At 41.2% G+C, this 25,762-nt stretch overlaps 1 protein-coding gene across 2 annotated transcripts; it reads right to left on the bottom strand.

Annotated features, from left to right (window-relative positions):
• Positions 1-383: 383 nt before the first annotated feature.
• si:ch1073-291c23.2 (uncharacterized protein LOC799862 homolog) lies at positions 384-24,410 on the bottom strand. Of its 2 annotated transcripts, none has more exons than XM_056760289.1 (7): positions 24,279-24,410; positions 19,132-19,320; positions 17,269-17,376; positions 15,525-15,581; positions 15,273-15,416; positions 9,679-9,792; positions 384-3,672 (listed from the first exon to the last, which is right to left on the bottom strand). In XM_056760289.1, the coding sequence occupies exons 1-7, from the start codon at positions 24,282-24,284 to the stop codon at positions 3,631-3,633; spliced, it is 660 nt and encodes a 219-aa protein (XP_056616267.1). In that variant the 5' UTR covers positions 24,285-24,410; the 3' UTR covers positions 384-3,630. The 2 variants fall into 2 exon arrangements, with proteins under 2 accessions (XP_056616267.1, XP_056616268.1); XM_056760290.1 differs by lacking the exon at positions 24,279-24,410 and adding an exon at positions 20,978-21,019.
• Between the last annotated feature and the right edge of the window lie 1,352 nt (positions 24,411-25,762).

Here is a 25,762-nt window from a genome sequence, read left to right as displayed (position 1 = left end):
TGATGTCACCATCGATCGGTCTGAACCACTGATCTATATAAACAAGCTCTTTTTCGAGATGAATCAATACTGCGTTGAAAAGAGGCTTCCCAACTAGCCAAAATACGTCACTGGTACGTAACGTCAACGTAATTTTTTGACCAAATTTTCGTCGGGGCGACCGGAAAAGTGAAATTCCTGGATTCGTTGCATCGCCTTAATCTCGTGACTTAATCTGCCGGTCTTGGTCACGTCGTGACAACATAATGGATAAAAAATGTGATGGGAATATTTGATCTAATATTCTTTGGGTGGACATGCAGCAAAACGAATTTAACTTGTCCTTATTTGCCCATAACTATTTGAGAGCCTTTTAAATAACATATAATGACACAGACTCAGAGTTGGAATACATTTCATTTATATAGATATCAAATCGCGTTTAAAACAGTATACAAGCATGTTTAAAAACATTAAAATGAACAACAAGTGTTTGTTCAGATACTTAACTTCACATAACAGATTTATTAAAACAGCATCGAGCATGATTCACGACAGATAATTACAGAAGCATAAATATAACAAAAAACACCTCAAATATACTTAATGTGATTGGTGTTTTTTATGCAGAGTTATCATATGTCCTCTTCAGGCGCGATGCCGTGATTACTCGAGAGCTTTAAAGAGATTTTGGCTGACCGGTACAGTCGTCCATTTGGGGAGTTGTGCGCGCGGTCAGCGGAGGCTCGTGTATAAACAGGCCTGGACGACAGCATAGTATGGAAGCCCATTTCCGCCAGGGTTGGATTTTTTTTAGAATTAGTGAGTCATAATAATGAGAAACTAAGTCGAAATTTCGAGATAATAATGAGAAACTTTCTCAGAATAATGATGGAAATTACGTAATCACGCATGCGCAACGTGAACGTGCACAAGCAGGCTAGTCAGTAACACATCGGTTCCTGATGCAAATATTGAAATAGTGAACAGATATGAAAGTATGTATACACACAAATACACATTCAACGAGCTCTTCGGTAGTTTATTCGTCTAAAAAAAAGGTTCTATGAAAGTTTACAGTTACATTCGCCAAATGCAGAGACGATAGTGGCGGATAGGCATACGCCCGTTCAAGACCGGCGCAGAAGTAGTCGCATCTTTGAGGTTGAAGAAGCTGACAGATTCAAACCCTCTGTTTCGTCCGGCCACCATCACCAACAGAACAGAGAGAAGCACTCGTTGAAGTCTTTCACTTAAATGGTTTTTTACTAATCACAATAAAACAATGAGCATCATACCTTGGCACGGATGATGCTTCATGGGGCGAGAACGCTCTGTACAGCTGCTGCTCCACGAAGCCGTTTAGCATAAAAACTTTAATTCAGAAATGTTCATTTAATTTTCAGCTTTTTTTGTATTGAGTTGTCCTAACTCATTTACTTTTGTGAGTATAATATTTTGACAGGTTATCCGATGACATTGTTCGTAGGTTGTTTGCACATGGCGTCACGTCACTGCGTTTCTGAAGCACAAACTTGTTTTGTATGAACTATAAATAAAGCTGTTTAAAGCCATAAAACACTCGCTGTTACATTGTCGCGTTAATAACGTTATTGCGTACAAACTAACTTTCAAGTAACATGCCAGGTGTCATACAAAATCCCACTAAACGTACGCAAGCTTATGTACCGGAGAGTAAATTGTTAAATTACTGCATAAATGGGGACAGCGCCATCTGTCTTATGCGTGATGGCATTAGTATGGAATAGGGACCGCCAACAGCAGAGATAACGAGACATGCTGTGGGTAAGTTGTATGTTCTGAGGAGTCAGAGAATAAACAGTTAAAAGTGTCAAAAACTCATAAATAACCCCTTTATTGTGGATTTATCCTGCAATTAACTTGTAATGTATCTTCTGATGCGTTGTTGGCGTCGAGTGTGTTATTTTATATCGAGTTATTTTGACTTCGTATAACGAGGCACAATCGCAATTAATTTGTGCATTGTCTTGTGTTTTATGTAGAACTGATTTATTCTCTGTGAAGTGAAACCCCTATTTCCACGTTTATATCTCCATTGTGCAGACCGCCCAGGCAAGACCGTCACACTTAGCTCTTAAAATTCCTGTTTGCCTCTGGGTTTGCTTTTTATCCAAAGTGACTTCAGGTTGCATTTTAGGGGTAGATTCTACAACATGTGTTCCCTGTGAATCTAATTCCTGACCTTGGCACTATTAACAAAAATGAGCTACAGGAACCTTTAATGAGCAATGTAAAGTGTTCGAGATGGTACATAAATTCATAAAAAGTAAAGTGATGTGTTTGCTGATAAAATACTTTTCTGTATCTATATTGTTCACAAACGCAGCTTTTAAAGCCCAGATCAATAAAAATTCTGTCTGATCAATACAGACTTTAAAATATACCTTGTGCACTTTCGAAAAAAACACTTTGTAGTTTTTCAATTCAAGTTTATTTATATAGCGCTTTTCACAATGTGCATTGTTCCAAAGCTGCTTTACAGGGGCAAACAGGAAAAACAGAAAAGGTGAAACACAGCCCAGTGCATGGTATTTATGGTGTTTTTCGACCTTTAGATAATGTATCTAAAATTATTTCAGTGGTAGAAGAACTTGGATTGTGCCTGTGACGATCCTGTCCTTTCTGTTCTTAGATTTCGTGCCTTGTGGACAGGGTTGTGACAGTACCATGTCTTGTGTGTATGTTTTGTTTTATGTGGAGACACGTGGCGGTATGTTTTGATAATTCGCCGCGTGTCCTCCTGTTTTTCGTTTAGCTACGCCCCCTTGTTTCCCCGTTAGTGTTTAACGTTCGTCACCTCTCTCATCTTCTGCCCGTTGAATGCCTTGTCACCTGCCCGTCCCGATCCCTTTGTAATCTCACCCCATTAGTTTCCTCCTATTTAATGTTCCTGATTGCTTTGCTGTTGGTCGGTTTGTTTGTTTCACATGTCTCTTCGTGTTGGATTACATTGTTCCTGTTAATTGTTCCCTTGGTGTTTTTTGGATTGATCATTTGGATTTCTGTTTTTGCCTGGTTTGTTTGGTGTCCCTTGCGGGAGGTTTTCAGTTTTAAATCTTTTATTGTTTTTCGTGCTTCTTCCCCATTGAGGGTGTATGTTTTAGTGTTTTAGAGTTTTTTGTTTAACATTCACCTGCCTGCGCCTGAGTTCTGCCAATCTGTACCGTGACAGTGCATGTGTGTGTTAAGGCCAAAGTATAGTACGACCGTCCGCGTCTGAGCACCTGCCTGCATGGCGTAATTTTCATCAAGGGACAACAGATGATCGGTTATACTTGCATTCAACTATATGTGCATACAGTGCCATACACCGGGTGTAATCAATTGCATTACTTTTATATTCTATATAGATAATTTGCTTATCAAAAGTAAGTCCAGAATAACAAGCACACATTCTTTGCACAGTGAGTAACATATAAGGTTAGATAACTAAGGTCATATATATCGAGGAGAAATATAAAATAAACAACATATGATTGTCATTTGTGCAGCTATTAATATGAATATTAATTATTATCTGAGTTATACCATTGTATTTACCTTTTACTAACATAGAAAAGTATTTTACGGTGTAATGTGCCTCTGTGGTTCTTTGTGTGGTGTGTCTGTTCACTCCACCACTGTTGACACATTTTTCATCACAACAACAGCCTGCAGATAAAAGAAGATGGTTAATAATCAATTTCATCTTATACTATATCACATCTGAACATCAGAATGGCAAATGGAGTAATATAAAATATTGTTTGATGAATCATTTAAGCATGACAAATATGCAAAAAAAAAAATCCGGAAGGGGGCAAATACTTTTCAATTCACTGTATGTGTTTTATACAAAGTAGTAATGAGTATGCTTCCTCCGATATCAACAGCTAATCACAGCCTTGGAATGAAGGAGCACCAAATGCAATCTCCTCCCTACTGTGAAAAGGGTTAAAAGCAAATTTTCAGCAGAATCCCTTTGTTCTGGGTGTCCGTTTCATAGAGACATTAACTGCAACACTGCAAGTTCAGAGCCTCCCCTAAAGACTGAAACAGTAACAAGTCTCCAGCCTATGCACCCAGAGCCTGTTACAGACATAGCATGGTTAACAAAGTCAACCGTTCAAGAAAGGTTGTTAAGACTTCAACAACGTTTAGCTCAGCAGAGCATTTCTTTACTTAAAGGGACCTTCATCGGCATGCTCCAAATTGCCAGGACCATGTTAATGCTTCAGGAGATCAGCATCCCACAGATGCCACATGTGTCCATACTTTTTAAAACCCCGGCATCAGTCTCCAACGCATGTGCAAGAAAGAATGCAATGGTTGTGTGTGGTGCTAATTTGTGTTCCAAAGATGAACAAAGGTCTTGCAGTTGCGGAACGACTTGAGTGTGAGTAATTCATGACCTATCATGAACTATCCTTTTAAGCCTTGTTGAATATTTGTAAATTTGAAACTGATTTTGAAAAGTTGTTGCTGCTTTTTTCCTCAGATTTTCTGGTTTTGTGTCAGGATCGTTGCAGTACCCACGTGTCAGTGTAGAGAGAGACATGACTTTGTTTGTTTTGGCGTGCCATGCGCTCTCTCCGGTCTCATCTTTATCCCTGCCCTCTCGTTCCCTCATCTGTGATTGTAATTATTTAATGGCCTGCACCTGTTCCGCTCTTGATTTGGTTCCCTATTTAATACCCATGTGTTTTCTGTCTTGTGCCTGTTGGTTTTTGCTATATTGCCTCGTTTAAAGACATTGTCTCTTGTTGTGCTCCTCTAGTTTAGTCAGCGAATAATTTGTCAAGTGTTGTTTTAGTCAAGTCCAGTCAGTTTATGGTTCCTGTCGAGTCAGTGTGTTATTATCTCTCTGTCAGTGTTGTTTTACCCCCTCCTGGGTCATTGCATTGTTTATTTATTTTTCCACCACTCTTGCTGCAATTCTCTGTCTATGTGAATGATAACTGTACGTAAACATTTAGTTAAAGCTGCATTAAAGCATAAAACCTGTAATCCATTGTGGTTTTCTTTTAACCTTTTCATTTTCGTTTATTAAATGTTAATAACAATTATATGTAGACTGTAATTAGTTTAAACTGCACCTATTGTATGAAATGAAAATACTGCAGCTCATATAAGAAAGTGAAGTGATGTGAAGTGAAGGCCAAGTATGGTAACCAATACTCCAAATCTGTCTGCATTAAACCCTTCCAATGAACACCCAGAGTAGTGGGCGGCCATTCACTGCACCACCTGGGAAGCAACTGGGGTAAGGAAGCGAGAACAGCAAGAAGCCGCCTAGTGCCGTAAGGCTACTGGGTAAGTGGAGTCCTCGAATGGGGAACGCACTACAAAGACCACTTCCTACCATCGGGAGGAGTTCTAGTGGAGACACGGCATGGTCTCACCGTTAGGGGAGAGCTCATGGGAAAAAATATGCAGACCGAAGTAGTTAGCCGCGAGGTGGAGGTCCACCTAGGAAAGCGAGGAAGGTGCTTTCGCAGGCATACGCCCTACCAGCTGCCGGTCCTACATGTTGCCATAGGAAACGCAGGCTGACACCGGTTCGATGCAGAACTTGTAAAACCTTGTGAAGGGATTGGACGTAGCGTGATGGCGTCCACAATCCAGTGCGCTACTCTCTGTTTGGTGACAGCTCTCCCCTTCTGCTGACCTCCAAAACAGACAAAGAGCTGATCAGTGCTCCTGAAGCTCTGCGTGCAGTTCAAGTAGAGGCTCAGTGCGCTTACTGGACACAACACGGATGGGGTTGGGTCTTCCTCCCCAGTAGGGAGCGCCTGCAAGTTCAACACCTGGTCCTGAAAGGGAGTGGTGGGAACTTTGGGCGTGTAGCCAGGCCGGGGTCTCTGGATCACTTGAGAGTCGGGACCAAATTCTAGGCAATAGGGGACACGGAGAATGCCTGTAGAATATGCATCTTTTCTGTCGAGAACTGCTGCTCGACAGTTTTAACAAACAGCCAGCCCCCTCGCGAGATGGGTGCGTCGAGGAGGTGGACCTTCTCATGGTCTCTCATCTGTGCAAGGTTCGGCCAGAGGTGTCTCTCTTGGACCATAAGTGTTGACATCGTCCGACCCAGGGCCCGCACGGTCACCTTGGTCGCCCTTGAGCGAGGTCGGTGTCATTGCACAGTTCCTGCAGAAGCGCTGGGTCAGTCTTACCCTCATGGTACTCTCTCAACGCCTTATCGTACCGTTTCCGATACGTTATTGAGGAACGAGACGCTGGGACCGGCTCTTGGGGAACGGTCAGACGAGACGAGGTGCGAACGGTCCACGAGCCAGTGGCTAATGGATTTAACGCTCACAGTAATCCTCACATCACCCTCGCTGCTCGCCGTAACAGACGACAGGGTCGTAGCCAACGTCTGAATTGTGAACTGCACGCAGTGCGGGCAGAACGTATCCACAACAGCTGCCCTAGCATGCTGGAAACCCAACACTTGAGGCAGCCATTGTGTCCGTCCCCCATCCTCGATAACTGTATTGCACCCGTTTGATCTTTTGAAATCTGATCTTTTAGAAAAAAAACGTGAACACTTCTGAAACTGCCGAGACGCCCAGAGGAAGTCGCCGCAGGAAGGGACAGTCCCCTAAATCACGTTGTGAGAATCCAGCAGTAATTAGGCATAGAGTTGAAGTCTCAAAGTCGATCATGTGTGAAGGGTCCGAAGAACTAAAGGTGATTGAATGCAGCAATTTCATTGGCCTGTGTAATAAATCTCCATAAAAGGGAAGGAAGGAGTCGGGAACCGGAAGACATTTAAACATTTAATATAAATAATAAAAGCCGGCGGCCCCTCACGGCCGACCGCCGGCGAACAAAACATAAATACAAATCACAAGAACATAAATATAAATATAAACTTAACAAATGTTCGGGCCCGGTCCTCTCTCTTCGACGGTCCAGTCGCTCGTTCCTTTTATATGCTCCCTATCTCCTACGTGATTCGAGCCCGGTGTGCGCACAGCTGGCGCTCATTCACAATTACTCACCGGACTCGAACCACGGTCTCGCCCCACCTACTCTACTACATACCCCCATCACCCCTCACAGGCCCGGGGTGCCCCCGCGACTGTGCAAGCTCCCTCCCTCGGGGGGGGTGGGGGGTATGCAGCGACGAGACAAGACAACGGAGACGGGAGCCCTCGGAGCGACCGGAAAGAGAGAGGGGAGAGAGGAAAAAAAAATTATAGTCCGGTTCCCTGACATGCTGGCGCTCGTTCCAGCTCAACCAGCCCGAGTACTCTTTCGCGGTGCCTTGCGGTGGCCTTGGGGCTTCAGTGGATGGCTCGACCGTCCGCCCCCTGGCGGCTGGCGGTGGCTCCTCCTTTATATGGGAGTCGGGGCGGGTTCCCGTCCGCTGCTCCTCCCCCTCGGGTGGACGCAGGCTCCGGCCTCTGGCAGGCGGTGGTCGCACTCGGCACTTCCCGCCCCCTGCTCCTCCCCCTCGTGGGAAGGGCCGCAGGCTCCGGCCTCTGGTGGACGGCGGCAACTCCCCCGCTCCCGTTTGGACGAAAGCCACCCCACCTCGACCCAGAGGCGCGGCAGCAAAGGTCGCCGTTCCACCGAAGCTTTGGGCAGCCACTGGCGGCAACTCTCCGGCACCGCGAGGCCACTCGGCGGCGAGAACTCTCTGACAGTATGTCTCTCCTTCCTCCCGGGTTTCGGCACCAATGTAATAAATCTCCATAAAAGGGAAGGAAGGAGTCGGGAACCGGAAGACATTTAAACATTTAATATAAATAATAAAAGCCGGCGGACAAAACATAAATACAAATCACAAGAACATAAATATAAACTTAACAAATGTTCGGGCCCGGTCCTCTCTCTTCGATGGTCCGGTCGCTCATTTCTTTTATATGCTCCCTATCTCCTACGTGATTCGAGCCCGGTGTGCGCACAGCTGGCGCTCATTCACAATTACTCACCGGACTCGAACCACGTTCTCGCCCCGCCTACTCTACTACAGCCTGTTTCAAAACCAGTCGAAGTGATAGGTCCTCAAGGGCGAACCCCATCTGTTAGTTCTACACAACATCGAGAGACCGACCGGGAAACAGAAGCATACAAACGGACATCGCAGTTAATTTCTCGTGATCTATTTGTCCCTTATGAAAAAAGTGTATTTCCACGATAGATGAAGGAAATGCAGCGGCTATGCAACAGGTCTAGTGTGTGTAACTGTACCGTTTTAACTGTACTACGGCTTATCCGCGGTGAAAAGCAGATGTTTCGGTAGCAATTCTAAAGCAAGGGATTTATACGTTACTGTAGCAAAACTGTAGCAAGGTGTTTAACATTCAATCCTGGAATTCTGTGTCTTTGTCGCGCTCTGAATGATTCTCTGTCTGCCAGTCCAAAGCCGCTGAGACGTATTTAAATCAGGTGATGCTATAATGCTTTTTTACTAGGGCTGAAGTTATGACTGTGCTTTAGGCGAGCCGCTTAAGTTTAATGTTAATAAATAACGGAAAAAAACAATTGCAGCTGCCGAAATAAGAGGAATGCCAATGTGATTATAAGATAAAAACAAACACATGAATGCATGTTATATGTGCGCATATAGTTAAATAACAATCTGTTGAACGAAACTACAAGCTGCGCGTTAGCAGTTAATTTACGCGGTACATTTAAAACCGACGTGACTTCTCCCAAGCTCTTGTTCTTCTCTGTGCGGTTGTGGTATATTTTTGAGGATACATTATAAAGACGATCCTTTACCTCCGTCACCTTGGAGATGTGTCTCTCATTGGCATTAGCGAAAGTACCAACGTCATCAGCTCGATTTAAAATCCTAAATATCAAACATGTTTGATATGATATGATCGGAGCGGCTAAGATTTCTCTCTGTGCAGATCGGGAGGTGTAAGATTCGATCTGTGAACGCCTCACATTACGTGATAATCTGGGCCGATTCTCGGGCCCGATTGCGGTTCTAGGCCCGATGTTTTCAAAGATTCTCGGGGGAGGAAATCGGGGTAAAATCGGACTGAGAATCCTCTAATCTGAGCCAAGCTTTACTGTAAATGGAGGAATATTCTAATATTCTAAATTTTTATGAGCTGAAACACCTCTGGTTTGCTCATTTCATTTAGACTAATTGACGTGGCAAATTTAATTCATTTTGTACTCGTTTTTAAAATCCAGAATACTTCCTTAATACAAATAAAACAGCCAAATATACAAAAATGTATTAAATTGGGAATTTAAGTCATTATTTTATTCTAATAAAACAAACATGCATAAATCTGTCCAGTAAAATTCAGTAAGCCGTTTAAAATTTTGAACTTTTGTTAAGGTACAGCTTTATTGAACCCATCCATTTCTTTTAATGGTGCTGGTCCAAACTAAAGAATATTTATTTTACATTTAAAAATAAAAAAGCCTCTCCCCTCACAGACCCTTTCATGACAATAAAAACAAAAGAGAAATGATTTGATTTGTTGTCCCTCACTAGTGGAAACGACATGCTAAATGCTTTTTGTTATTAGCATTGTTAATTTTAGCTGTGTTTTCTTTCTGACGCTACTTAAAGAACAGAGCTCTGTTAATTAGGTGTTAAACTGAGGACAGATGAGCTTCAATCAGTGTTCATCTGAGGAGGATTTGCTGGATTTGTGGAGGTTAGTGGAAAGGCAGGTGATATGTGAAATTATTGACCTGTGTTCTGCTGGAGCGTAATGCCACTCTGGCGAATATCATCATAGTTACAAGCAGAACACCTCCTATCAGGCTGTGGGCGAGAAACACTTGCTCCATTACACACAGGGACATCTGCCAAAACAAAAAAAGTGGAAACCATTATAACATATGCATACATTAGGGGTCCAAGTATGAAGTGAGAATCATCTGAAAGTTTGAGAATCATCTGATAATCGTAAGTTTAATTGATTATTGTGAGTGTGTCTTATCGAATCTAGCGCAGTTTCGTTTCCATTGTGTGAGCTCACGTGTTAACAGTTGCGTTTAATTGGCGTGTTATTGGGAGGTTTTGGAAGGCGTGTCCTGCTGAATTCAAGTGCTAGACTAAAACGGGTATATAAGTAAGACTATCCACCGCGTGCAGCGGTCGCGTGCAGCCCTCATCGCGTGAAGACCGAAGAGAGTAAAGACCATCGACTCTACCTGTGCGACTGAAGAGAGTAAAGACCATCGACTCTACCTGTGCGACTGAAGAGAGTAAAGACCATCGACTCTACCTGTGCGACTGAAGAGAGTAAAGACCATCGACTCTACCTGTGCGACTGAAGAGAGTAAAGACCATCGACTCTACCTGTGCGACTGAAGAGAGTAAAGACCATCGACTCTACCTGTGCGACTCCACCGAGCAAGGACACCGACAAGGCACTTGAGTATTACTGTTTGCACTTCGACTATTGCACTTATCTATAATCTTTATTTGTCTTGTACATTCCTTCCTTTTTTACTATGTGTTTCCAAATCCACACTGTCATTACATCTCGTACACAAACGGTTACTCGCAGAAGGCCTCGCATGGCTAATGCTAGCAACCTGCGTACTCTTTCAGCATCCAGCACTACCTCTATTACCTTTCCTATTGGTTTATGGAACTGCGAATCCGCTGTAAACAAGGCAGATTTCATCACAGCTATTGCCAAACATTCGGGTCTTTCTCTTTTAGCACTTACTGAAACCTGGATCAAACCCGAGGACACTGCCACACCGGCTGCACTCTCCAATAATTGCACTTTCTCCCACAGCTCACGCATATCAGGGAGGGGCGGAGGAACTGGTCTACTTATTCCTAATGACTGGAAATTCAAACAGCTTGCACCCTCATGCAACAACACCGCCTTTGAGTTTCATGCTGTCACTGTCATCTACCCTGTTAAAATGCATGTTGTAGTTATATATCGTCCCCCAGGGCACCTTGGACTCTTCTTGGAGGAATTGGACACACTTCTGTCATCATTCCCCGAGGATGGTACTCCTCTGGTGGTACTTGGTGACTTCAACATCCACCTGGAAAAACCACAGGCTGCTGACTTCAATAACCTGACTGCATCGTTTGACCTCAAGCGGGTCCCAACTTCAGCGACTCATAAATCTGGTAATCAACTTGATCTCTTCTACACATGCTATTGCTTCACCCATCACTCCCAGGTAACCCCACTGCACACGTCGGATCATTTCCTCATCACTCTTGATCTCGACTTAACTTCTCCAGACACTACACATGCCTCCCCACTGGTCATATTCCTACGCAACCTACGATCACTCTCTCCCTCCCGCTTATCCTCTGCAGTCTCTGCTACTCTCCCACCCGCTAAACAGTTCTCTCTCCTTGATGCTAACACTGCCACCAACACCCTTTGCTCCACACTAACCTCCTGCTTAGACATCTTATGCCCTCTTAGATCTAGACCATCTTGTGCATCTCCTACTGCCCCCTGGTTATCTGCTGTTCTCCGTGAGCATCGCACATCTCTCAGGTCTGCTGAGAGAAAGTGGCGCAAATCAAAAGAACCCACTGACCTCTCTCTCTACCAGTCTATTCTCTCTTCCTTCTCTGCGGATGTCTCCTCTGCGAAAACCCAATACTACCACACTAAAATCAACAACTCTCCTGACCCTCGTACTCTCTTTAAAACCTTTTCTGCTCTCCTCTGCCCGCCTTCCCCCTCACCTCCATCAGACTTAACAGCTGACGATTTCGCATCGTTCTTTGTAAAGAAAACGAGCACCATCAGCAATCAATTCTCTGTGCCACCGCCTCTTGACCACAGTCAATCCCCTGACACATGCTTGTTCCCCTCGTTTTCTCTCCTATCTGAAGATGCAGTTTCCAAGGTAATTTCTTCCAAACACCCGACTACCTGCCCTCTAGATCCCATCCCCACCCATCTCCTCCAGGCCATCTCTCCATCGGTTGTTCCCTCTCTGACTCACATTATCAACTCGTCTCTCACCACTGGCACATTTCCTACACTCTTCAAAGAGGCCCGTATTACCCCACTACTAAAGAAGCCTACTCTTAATCCTGCACTGTTAGAAAACTATAGACCAGTATCCCTACTCCCCTTCGTTGCTAAAACTCTAGAACGTGTTGTTTGTAACCAGCTCTCATCTTTCCTCACCCAGAACAACCTCCTGGACAGCAACCAGTCTGGGTTCAAGAGCGGTCATTCCACTGAGACTGCGCTGTTCTCTGTTATTGAAGCCCTGAGACTGGAAAGAGCCTCCTCTAACTCATCTGTTCTTATCCTACTAGATCTATCTGCCGCCTTTGACACCGTTAACCATCACATCCTCCTGTCCAACCTAAAGGCTATGGGGGTCTCCGGAATGGTGCTACAATGGTTCAGGTCTTACCTCTCGGGTAGGTCCTTTAGAGTATCTTTGAGAGGTGAGGTGTCGGAGTCCCATCATCTCGACACAGGTGTGCCTCAGGGCTCAGTGCTTGGTCCGTTGCTATTCTCTGTATACATGACATCCCTTGGCTCTGTCATTAGGAAACATGGCTTTTCCTATCACTGCAATGCGGATGATACACAACTCTACATCTCTTTTCGCCCTGACGATCCGACTGTCTCTGCACGCATCTCAGCTTGCCTAGCCGACATCTCGCTCTGGATGAACGCCCATCACCTACAGCTGAACCTTCCAAAAACAGAACTGCTTGTAATCCCGGCTGACACGAAGACTCATCACAACCTTTCCATTCAACTGGGCTCATCACACCTTCCAGAAAAGCAAGAAACCTGGGAGTTCGATGATCAGCTCAACTTCACGGAGCAAGTTGCCAGCACTGCCCGGTCCTGTAGATTCATCCTCTACAATATCAGGAAAATTAGACCCTTCCTATCAGAGCATGCTACACAAATCCTTGTCCAGGCTCTTGTCCTGGCCAGACTGGACTACTGCAATGCACTACTGGGAGGACTTCCAGCTTGCACAACCAAACCTCTACAGATGATCCAGAATGCTGCGGCAAGAGTTATCTTTAATGAACCAAAGAGAGCACACGTCACTCCTCTACTCATTAAGCTACATTGGCTTCCCGTAGTCGCTCGCATCAAATTCAAGACTCTGCTCCTGGCCTACAAGACCACTACTGGTTCGGCACCACCTTATCTTAAATCGCTAATGCAGACATATGTACCCGCCAGATCGCTACGCTCTGCAAACGAACGACGTCTTGTGGTGCCATCCCATAAAGGTAAAAAATCCTTCTCGCGCACCTTCTCCGGATCTGTTCCACCTATGTGGAATGATCTGCCCACTGCTACAAGATCTGCAGATTCTGTAGCCATCTTTAAGAAACGCCTGAAAACACATCTCTTCCGCCAATATCTGACTGATCTGTTCTGACAGATCTTTTCTTCTCTACTCTTTTCTTCTCTACTCTTAAAAAAAAAAAAAAAGTTATGAATGAATGAATGGTTCCGTATACTGTGTTAGGCTATATGAGACTAGTCTTCTTTTTGATTGCACTTATGCTGTTGTACTTATGCTGTCCTAATTGCTTCCATTATCTACCCCACTTGTAAGTCGCTTTGGCTAAAAGCGTCTGCTAAATGACTAAATGTAAAATGTAAAGTGATGGAGCCCTATTGATTTTGTAAGGATAGGGGTAAAGTTTCGAAAGGCCGAAGACCTCCATTGGATTTGTTAGATTTCTTCTTTTTCTGCTCGGTATGGATCACGAGGACCTCACTCTGAGAGAGCATGAAATGTTAGGCTGGTGCCCCCTTTTGGTAAAAAGATTTTACCAACAAAAAATATATAAAATTGATTTTTTTTTAAATAAAAATGCTTATAACTTTCGAAAAATAGCCATATTGGAATACCACTCATATTCTTAGATTTTATTAAGTGCAATTTAAGGCTAAAAAACACTACAAGGCTTTTGCTCAGATTTTCACTCTGGACTTCTGTGAAAGTCTGTGCCAGTATGCAGATTTGATCAGTTAGTGTGTTTCCATCTGAAACTCTCAAAAGGTGTATGATGTCTATGATTAATTCCTGTCCGTCATTTTTTATTATATTGAAATCCAACTTTTTCAAATTTCCCCACCAAAAGTGAGTTTGAGGCTGTATCTTAACCAAACATTTCACAAGAAACTTGACATCAGCTACATTAAGGGGTCAAGGCCCACTTTATATTTATTCCTTTTCTTATTGTTCTTCTGCCATGAATGTTTACCGAATCGTAGGAAAGTTGTGAAATTTGGCACACAAATAAAGGGCAGTCTGAACTTTTACCATGGAAGATATGAAGTCTCTAAATCTATCTATATAGCGCCCCCACTAGTTCAAACTTCCACAAACTGTAATTTTTTTTGCCAATTACTTTTGACATTGACATTGAACCTTGCAAAAACAGAACTGCTTGTGATTCTGGCCGACCCAAACATTAACCACAACCTCTCCTTATGGCTAGATTCATCCACCGTTACACCTTCCAGGACAGCCAGAAACCTGGGAGTGGTAATTGATGAACAGCGCCAAGAGTTGCCTTCAATGAAACGAAGCGAGCATACGTCACCCCTCTCTTCCCTCTAGTCACTCATCAATCTCTCTGCTCTTGGTCTAGAGCCACAACTGGTTCGGCACTCCCGTACCTTCGCTCACTAATGCAGACTTATGATCCACGCGCTGTTAGGAAAATGTCTTGTAGTGCCATCCCAAAAAGGGAAAAAATCACATTCATGTAACTTCTGTGGAACTGTTCCACGATTTTGGAAGGATCTGCCTGTTGCTGAAAGATCAGCAGATTCAGTTGTCATCTTTAAGAGTCGGCTGAATACAAATCTCTTCAACCAACAGCTGACCTGTTCTATTTCTTCTCTTTTCCACTACTTTTCTGTATTTAAACAAAAAAACTAACTTGGATTCATATGCTGAGGTAGGCTTACTGAGAGCAGTTTTATTGCACTTATGCTATGTTGTCTGTGTGTTATACTAATTGCTTCTATTGTTCACCTCATTTGTAAGTCGCTTTGGATAAAAGCGTCTGCTAAATGACTACATGTCAATGTAAACGCACATCCCAGAAATAAAATTTCCTCTGAAACATGGTGATTTGAATAGACCATGTATCATGATTTTCTGTCATGAAAATGTTCCCACCGTTTTGAATTTTTCAGAAGACCTACTTTTTCAAACTAGACATTTTGTCCGATTCAAATTTTTTTTTTATTAGCATCATACAGAGTCAATGCAGATTTTTTTTTTAAATAAACAATTTTTGATTGTCCAATCAGAATTCAATCACATTCAAGAGTACTTACATAAAAATGTCGCTCCTTCTCTGTGCGATTCCCCATTGGATGCCAGATCTCGAGTTGGATGTTTGTTATAGCCCATATAAAATCTATGCAACCGAACATTAGTCCAATGGTGGTGACTATACTCGTCGCAAAGCTAGCTGTGATCTGTGGGCCATGAATTCAGAAAACAGAAATAAATCTCACAGACACATTTCAATTCCATCAATTTTCTCAATGTCCTTTGTACAACACAGTAACATCAACAATACCCACCATCTTTTTGGTTGGGTTGCGCTCAGACAGTATGAACAGAATGCCACAGATGGTGAACTGCAAAAAAAGATTCATGTTAAATGTTTTGCCTTTTTACTGTTGTTTACCTTTTTACCAAGTGTATTCTATCACAGGGTAAATTCCTCATGGAAGTCATCATTCCTATGTCCTACTCCCTATGAAGGGCAGAGCCCTTGGAGTTTAGACTTTGGAGTGAACAGGGCATGTGCATGCAATAATGTAGACGTTTAGAATGCACTTGGCAAAGGGAGCAACCTAATTTTCTTATTATCTACAGCTGGCATGTTCTCGTGACATCGCAGCATGGTGTCGGTCAGCAGATGCCGCTTTAATGGCATAGCTGAAGCATAAAGCGTATTTACATACACATATGTACAGTATATATATTTGTGTTTATATATTATATAGCATAGTTTCAAAAACGTTTTAAAATATAAAATGTATGTTTAATTGTAACAGTTCTGTTTTATGCTTAAGTTATGCCATTAAAACAGCGACATCTTCTGACTGACACCAACATGCATTATCACAGGAACATAACAGCAGTAGATAATAAGGAAATTTCATCGCTTCCTTTGTCAAGTGCATTTCAAACGTCTACATAATGGCACCCACATGCCCTACTCACTCCAAAGTTTAAACTCCAAGGGCTCTGCTGAGCACTTCCATGTGGAATTTGCACCTTTGACGCTTAGATACGAATAAATGTTCTCTTAAACCCCTAGTATATATGGGCCTTCCTACAGAATTTGTGCGAAGTCAGAGTTGGAAATATCTTGAAGCATACATGTCCAGGCCAGATTCCGTCCACTGGCCCTTGTCAATCATTACCATAAGTATTCTTACTACTCCCACTAATATAGAACATACTGTTTTAATGGTCGAAAGGTAGATACTTATTCCTTTCACAGTATGTGATTTTAGACTAGGGCTAGACTATAGATTTTAAGGTAAAAGTATAAACAGAATTTAGTCTAAAATATTTACTGTGTGGTTCAAAAACACTATAACATCTAGGAATTTTACTACAGTTAAATATAGTGTAGTATATACTCACCTAAAGGATTATTAGGAACACCTGTTCAATTTCTCATTAATGCAATTATGCTGGTGGTGTAATGGTGTGTGGGATGTTTTCTTGGCACACTTTAGGCCCCTTAGTGCCAATTGGGCATCGTTTAAATGCCACAGCCTATCTGAGCATTGTTTCTGACCGTGTCCATCCCTTTATGACCACCATGTACCCATCCTCTGATGGCTACTTCCAGCAGGATAATGCACCATGTCACTAAGCTTGAATCATTTCAAATTGGTTTCTTGAACATGACAATGAGTTCACTGTACTAAAATGGCCCCCACAGTCACCAGATCTCAACCCAATAGAGCATCTTTGGGAAGTGATGGAACGGGAGCTTCTTGCATCCCACAAATCTCCATCAACTGCAAGATGCTATCCTATCAATATGGGCCATCATTTCTAAAGAATGCTTTCAGCACCTTGTTGAATCAATGCCACGTAGAATTAAGGCAGTTCTGAAGGCGAAAGGGGGTCAAACACAGTATTAGTATGATGTTCCTAATAATCCTTTAGGTGAGTGTATATATATATATATACAGTTGGCCCAGATACAACTACAATTTTAATAAATTGGGACTTTTGAGGATAGAAGGATCTCGTTATTATTATTATTATTACTAAACGAGAATATACAAGTCATCATACCAGAATCCCAATCCAGAAGGGGGTGTACATGTTGGCTGAAGTGTCCTGATCTGTTTTCATAGTAATTCCAAACATGAAGAGACATATGCCTAGAAACACCAGCACAATCTGACACAAACACACATAGAAATAAGCTCAGAAGGACAGCATAGAAGTATTGTTAATTATAAATGAGAGGAAAAAACTATACGCATACAACTGTATTGTGCAGAGGCATAGGCAAGTTGTCACATGAAAATGATAAAATATTTTCAAAAACCTCACTTCTGTGAGATACTGTATATATAATTTAATATTTATTTAGTATATTTTTGTCTATATTTATTTATATTTCCCCTCGCTGAGACGACTTGTTTTATCTATAGCTTAGTTAGCGTATGCCAGTTTAGCCTTTCAAGATGCAGCAGTTGTCTTGATTCCACCATCAGGTCATGTTTATTCTTGGCCTAGTGGTGGAGTCATGGCATTGCCTTGGGTTTTGTGTGAGGAAGACATGGTTTTGTTAATATTTTGACGTCTCGTGCTCTTTCTCGTGTCTTGTCAGTGTTTCCCGCCCTTTTGTCTTGTTAGCTTTCCCTTAGTGTTTAATCCCCAGCACCTGTTCCCTATTAATTATCCTGTGTTTGTTCCCTTTAATAGTCCTCGCGTTTCATTGTCTAGTGTCGGTCATTGTGTTTTCCTGTCTGTGCCCTGTGATTTGGATTACCTGTTTCCAATGCACATGCCCATGCCCATGCCCATGCCCATGCTCATGCTCCTGTCCATGTTATCCAGTCTCGTTTAGTAAGTCTTTAGTCTAGTTAATGTTAAGTGTTTGATTAGTATAGTGTTCAGTCAGTCTTCGTACAGTGCTTGTATATTATTTCTTGTTCCTGTTTTCACCCCATTGTGGGTCTTTGTTTTGTTTTATTGGTTAATAAAATACCTGTTTAACCCCTTCACCACCGTGCCTGCCTGCATTTAGATTCTCCCCCTCCGTTCCATGACAGCAGTATTGTGTTAACAAGCCAGCGGAAAACTGCCTCTCCTGGTTAAGACTGGTTTCTCTCAAGGTTTTTTGTCCAATTATATGCGTCATTGGGGTTTTGGTTTCTTTCCACTCTTTGCCAGTGTTGGGTTTGCTCACTGAGAAACTGCTGCGGTTTTTGGCTTTATATATATTTAAATTCGTTTTTAACTAATTGGTCAGACTAAAAGCATAAAGACATCAAACTATTTTCACCAGAAATGAACTTCTAGAGACAGCTAATAGTGCAATCTTTGATATTGTTGCTAATTCTCTTTCGACTTGTTCATAATATATCTTAAGTATCTTGTGGTCAGGAAGACGTGACGAGAGCCGTGAGGCGGGACATGCGGGATCGGTGTGCGCACAGCTGATTCCAACTATTAATCACGCCACCACCCCCGCATATCTCACGGAGGAGATTGGGACCATAATACGGACCAGCGACGGGACTGCTGACGAGAGAGGACCAGGCCTGGATTTTAGTTGTGGTTTTTGTTGTTAGCCGGCTGTCGTCCGTGAGGGGTTGCCGGCTGTCTTTTTATTTTGTTGTTGTTTTATTAAATGTTTAAATGTTTGCCGGTTCCAGTCTCATTCCTTCCTTTTGATTGAACCTTTTTACATATTTATAGCTCATCTTTGAAAGAATTGCAATAAAACCATGACATATCCTTCTAACCTTTACTTTTTTTAATTAATTACAACATCTGTTACTGCATCATATACAGTACCAATCCCACGTCATCATGTGTTACAGCAAATACAGAGGATTCTGTGGAAGTTAAACCCACAAAGAGCTTCTTCAGTTCAATAAAGGGACAGAAGAGGAGAGAAAAGTGTGCGGTATACTGTCTTACTCCAATACTCTTGGGTTCTCCTCTGAGGAACCGATGCAGAGGTTTAGTGCCACCAGTCATAGTGCTGATGTACTCCCCTGCGTCTCCTGTCGGTTGATTCTCTGCCATACCTGCAGCACTTACTGTGCACGACTGCAATGTTTCCTTGAAAAAGTTTTTATTGCAAAGAATTCCAATCGGTGATTTCACCTGCAAAAGAGAACATTTAAGGCTAAAATAAAGATGTTTGTGTAAAAGTTCTTCTCATTGTTTACAGTTTGGGGGATGTGCCCAAGCAATAAAGCCCATTTCTTACACAGCTCTTTAGAATACTTAATTCAGATTCAGATAGCCAAGAAGACAAGGTCTGTTATGTAAAGGATAATGTACAGACAGACAGTTGTTATCACAGAATGAACCCTGACGGCTGTCCTTCCATTATCTCGCTTATTACACTACTTAGCTCATGAGGGAATAATTATACATCAAATAATGACTTTAAATATTTTATTAGCTCATTTGAAACGAATGTAAACCTTCACAGAGAATTTGTTTTACATTAGTTTTAAATGCAAGACATGTTCAGACAATGCGAACATGTGATTTGGTTGAATCATTTGTAAATATAATCAATTTACATTGAATTTATGTGTAACATCAGCAGAACTATAGAACTTTTGCTCACGTGTTCCCCGTGTGGTTAATAGCAAGTTGTTTGCACTGCGCCTAGGGCTGCAACAAACGATTATTTTGATGGTCGACTAATCTAACGATTATTAGATCGATTAATTGACTAATCTGCTATTATTTCAATGACTAATCAGTACGTTTTTAATGATTATTCAGCTTTTGCAACTAGTTAAAACATTGAGTTATAGATAATTTACGTAATGAATAAAATCAATTCAGCTTTTGAAATTTGTTTTAATGAACTTGAACCAACTGGTTACTCTCTTTAAGTTTGCTGATTCTGTCCAACTCGAATCACACAAATACTCTTTACAAACTTTTAAATAAAAATAAAAATGAATAAATAAATCAGGTACATTACAAACCAATTTTTTTTAAATGTAAACGAAATCTCTTGACAGAAGCATTAAGTAGCTTTTATATGAAAACAGTTCAGTTTAACTCTTTCCCCGCCAGACTTTAAAAAAAAAAAGGTTGCCAGCCAACGCCAGCGTTTTTTTACATTTTAACCAAACTTTGATGGCTCACAGAACATTTTCTGTAAAGAATATATGGACAAACAATATGTCCAATGAAAGAACACAGTCTCTGCTTTTAAACAAAGGAAACCGTATTCTTCAATCTTGATTTGATCTTTTTTTATCACTCCTTAGACGTGGGTAGGTTTCTTCAAAGATGCATCAATTTGATTAAAAGATAATTTTGAGTCAATTATTTTTTTTTGTCAAAGATTCCACACAGATTACACTAAAAACCGATAAGAAATAAACTTAGGTTCTAGGATTCTGTATTTTCCCGAAAGGTGTGTAACAGCGCCACCTGCTGTACAACAGTATAACCACTGATTGCCGTTATAACTCGTTTGGCGGGGAACCATTTTTTTAAATGACGAGATAAATGTCGGTGAAAGAGTTAATGAAAAAGAGCAAGAAACAGAAGAAAATATTTTAAAATAAAGTCAAGATATAAGACTCCTATCACTTAACTTGCCTCTCTTATAATCATTTTCCGCTCATGTAATACCTAATAGTGTTATAATAATCAAAACAGACTTGACACCTAAGCTCGATCAAAGCTTTTTACTTTGCAAAACAAATAATAACATAACTTTAATTATATGATTATTGTTGTTATTATCATTACTGTTATTATTGCATTCTCTCATAAAAAGATTTACCTCTAAATTAGTTAGTTAGGTCTAGATTGAGAACACTCGCCTCTCTTCTGCTCATTCTCCGGGATGTTTCCTTTTAAATTCTCCAGCATGCAGGTTGTGCTGATGTGAAAGGCAAGTTCCGCCTTGCATGAATTGCACACAACTACATTTTTTATTTCAATTTGGTAAATCTTTCCCAAACTTTACTTGTTCACATTCGTTTGTACTCCGCCATAATTCTCGCTGTGTGTCCTTCTACTGCGATAGCATTCAGGAAGGCTGCATTACACTCTAGCGCTACAGAAACGTAGCGGTCAAATTGTGATTTTGCAGGCCCTTAAATTAAGTCACATAATCAAACGACTACTCGACAACAAGAATATTTGTCGACTATTTTTTATTGTCGATGTTGTCGACAATGTCGACTAATCGTTTCAGCCCTAACTGCGCCTTTGTATTTCCTTGCATATAGTGGTGTGTTAATCTTCAAAACAATTCATTATACACAATGATTTGCACTCAAAAAGTGTTAGAGTAAGTATTATTAGATCATGAAAATTACACTTCATGCAGTGTGTTATGTGGCCGTGTTTGAAAGTAAGCTGTCTGCCAAGTTGTAAGTCCTAATGTCATGAGTCTCGGGTTGGGTGAGGTGAGGTGAGAGACAGAGGACCCAAGTACATACAGGGAGGTAAGGGGTTTTAACAAGACTTTAATAATAAATAATAACAAGACAAAACAAAACAAAAACCCACAAGGGGGTTAAACAACATAACATAAAGGGGAACAGGAACAAGGGCTAACTACACCTAAACAAGACTGAGGTTAAACATAAGACATAACTACAAATAACTAGACTAGACTAGACTAGACTAGACTAGACTAGACAACAGGAACTCACCCATATGACACAAGAGACAGAAACAATGAACCAGCACAAGACAAGAGACACGAGGTCATATATAAAGGGAACCAAATCAAGAGGGGACAGGTGCAGGGGATAAACTAATTAACACTAACTAAGAAACAGGAGGGCAGGAACAATGAGAAGACCGAAAAGAGAGTATGGCAACCAATAGGTGCCAAAATAGTCTCTCTCCAACATAAAACAAGCGATCCTGTCTAATTCCGCCTCAAGACCAAGAAATACCTGACATGGAGAGGTGGAATCATGACACCGAAGGTGAATAAGTAACAATGTTATTTGATTGTAATAAATGGAGTCGACTCTGAATCACGTAAACAAAATTTGTCCCTAACCGCCGCATATCTACGTCAATAGACATAGTACCCACCTATGTTTTGCTGGGACTGCTGTGAAAACTTCACTCTCTCTCCTCCCCCAAAACACTGTCGCTCGTCCGGATGTGTGTGCCGTCTAAAACTGTTCTACGTTGTGAAACTAAGTGCGTCTTATTTAAACTACAAAAAGAAGAACTTCTGAGGAAACAATGGTTACACTTAATTTTCAATTGACACCAAATGAGTATAACCCCAGGGTTTTACTGTGAGCGCGTCACTTCACCAAAGATTGCTTCAATAATCTTGACACTTTCACTGCAGGATGTTTTAAAAGACTATCCTTGAAAGGGGGAAATACCAACCTTATTTGTACCTGTCAGCTCCACCGAATCACAACCTGTAAGTGTGACTATTGATTTTTGTCTGAACTTCAAGAAATATTTGTGTATTTTATGTCTGTGTTTAGCTGATGCATATAACGCTAAATTGAACATGTACCGTTATGTCTGGGTATTACAGTTTGTTTATCTTGCTATGAACTCTGCTAATTTAAGTGTTCAATCTATTATCATCTATTTATTATCTACTATCGTCTTCGGATGTTTCTTCGTCAGATTCGGGGCTCAAACTGGTAAAGTAAAATCTCGCCATCTCTATCTATACACTGTTTATAATAATAACCTGTAAACCATAACCCAGCAATGATGGAAGGCGTTCCATTTGCGACACATGATGAACACTGTAACAAGTACAAGGAATGGGAAGGAGGAGGGAACTGGCAAACGTTCGATAACTTTTAATAAAAAATAAACAAACCACCAAACGAAAGTAAAATGCCGCCAGCTCCTGCACGACTGCAGGCCACACAAACATAACATAAAATCTAGGCCTGGTCCCCTCTCATCGTACACTCTGGTCGTTCGTCATTCTATCCTTTGATCTCCTCCAAAGAAATGCGATACCTGTGCAACACCGCTGACACTCATTATCATCACTCTAGTCATTCCCTCAGGGCTCTTGTCCCACCTTGCTCGTTACAAACGCGGTTGACCAATCACAGCAGACTTCACCATCTGACCAATCACATGACACTAGGCTAGCGGATAGGAGGGGATAACATTTACATTTAGTCATTTGGCAGACGCTTTTATCCAAAGCGACTTACAGTGCACTTATTACAGGGACAATCCCCCTGGAACAACATGGAGTAAAGTGTCTTGCTCAAGGACACACTGGTGGTGGCTGCTGGGATCGAACCAGCAACCTTTGATTTACCAGTTCAGTGGTTTAACCTACTAGACCACCATCTCCATTGATAAGACGGATGAATCGCAGAACGAATCATTTGAGAGTCAGTCAAGAAGTAAGGTAAGAATAATTGCCTATTATTATGACATGATAGTGTTTTAACACCTTCTATATACATAAACTTGTTGTTGGACACTCCATAAACCAAAGTAGAACCTTGAAAATCACGCTACTTACTCTCTATTATATTAAATAATTTCATTCAATGATTGGAGGCAGGTTAACACAAACGTTTTAGCTAATGCCATCATAATTGTGTTTAGCCATTTGGTACCCACATAGAAACCCATCACAGTATCCGGATGGCCGTGTTCATAATCAACAGCTGCATTAAACTGCATTAAACATAGGCTCATCCAGGGAAAACGTGTCATCTTGATCTAAAAGACAATGTATTTGCAAATATTAATATTCCTAATTAGTAACATATGAGATTATAAATGCTTCTTTTTAAAATGTGTCTTGTTTGAATGTCTAGTCTTGGTTTTTCTCGTAAGTTTGCATTCTTTTCAAACAAGTAAAATACTTCAAATTATTATTATAATTATTATTATCTAAGAATTTACTCTTAGTAGCCGTGTTATAAGTGGGACAAAGAATAACTAGCCGATTCTTATCACTCGCCTGCATTGCAACTTTATTTATTTTGCTATAACAACAGGCTGCCTGTACATTATCCCTTACAAACATTCATTTACATGAAGAATCATAACACTAAAAAGCAACTTGAGAAAAAATACTCAAGGAAAGAATGTGAAAGCTTGTGAAATACCTTCATTCATCTGAGCAAGAGCCACGGAGAAAACAAGAGGATTGTGCAAGAACAGGAAACACAGACACGTGAGATGGATGGAGGGAGGGATGGGCGGCGTCACAGCTGGATGTTTGGAAAGAGGGGTGAAATACAGCCACAAAGCCAACATTATGAGCAGAAAGAAGGATACAGTGACCCTTCAACGCTGATCTTTAAGCTCTGATTGTATTGCTTTAAAAACATGTTTCTACCAAGTGTGTAAAACAGAGAGAGATGTCAGTGCAACTTTAAAGTTAGATGTAAAATATGCATGGGGCTCTTGAGAACTCCTGGAGGAACACAGCTGGGGTCTCGTGACTAACTACATCCAGATGAATCTCACTCTATTTCACTAAAGCAAACTCTAGAAATATTCACACACTATTAAACCAGTGGTGTGTTCCATAAAAAGACTAAAGTAACCCGTGTCTTGCCAAACTGTTGTAATGATATGCTTTCTATTTCTAAACAGTGATCAGATATCAAGTCCCATGAGCACTCCCTGCACCCAGTGTTTAGTCATTGGCATGCGGGCTACCTAACCATAAGTCCCCGTGAAGAAGTGAAATGTAGAAAAAAGTCTGTCGGTTAACCCGCCAGCATACCTTTTTTTACATTTACATCTATTCATTTAGCAGACGCTTTTATCCAAAAAAACTTACTGATGGGGTAAACAATGGAAGAAATTGGGACAGGATTAGGACAACAAAAAGGAAGTAAGAAGTAAAAATTTCTTTGCAGTACTATGCATGACAATTTCCATATTACTTTTAAGGTTTATCATATTTTTTACTTTTATTGTTTTCTGTGTGTTCAACTTTAGATTTTCTGGGTTTCGTTTTTTGTACAGCTGCCCTGATGCGATGCAAATTGTAAGAGCACAATCAAATTAAATGATATTGAATGACAGTGAGTTAATCAGACACAACACGATCGTCCAGGGTTCAAGTTTGTGACCGATCCTATTAGAGACACGCTAACATCTCCAGCACAGTGTAGAAATGCAGAGTGCAAAAAATAGAAGCAATCACTACATTAATATATTAGGGAACTAGAGAAATGCAGCTATGCAGCAGAGATGATTTGTGTTTGTCATAGCTGTCACAATCTGATCACACAAACTATTACAGCACTTACAGAAACTTATAGTGTCTATAGTTTTCTATCAAATACGTTGTTATTAACAGCAGGGGGAAAAATATGAATACACACAAACACATCTCCACAAAATCACAAAGCTGTCCATTCAAAATCCACTTACACTCTTTCACACACCCGCATGCTCGCAAATATACTCTCTCACAGGGGCCAGGGAGATCTTCGGCAGCACAAGTTACACAGCTGACATTTCAAAATGCATCAAAAAACTAAAAAAAATTGGACTATTTGAAATAAAATAAATGTTTAATGTTTATATATACATAAACTTACTAAGCAGTTGGGCACATCCAGTAACATGAATG

Source organism: Triplophysa dalaica, chromosome 11 (genome assembly GCF_015846415.1).
Source record: "Triplophysa dalaica isolate WHDGS20190420 chromosome 11, ASM1584641v1, whole genome shotgun sequence".
NCBI classification, from domain to species: domain Eukaryota; kingdom Metazoa; phylum Chordata; class Actinopteri; order Cypriniformes; family Nemacheilidae; genus Triplophysa; species Triplophysa dalaica.
Note: the sequence above shows the minus strand (reverse complement) of the source record. Positions and strands in the feature narration are given on the sequence as shown.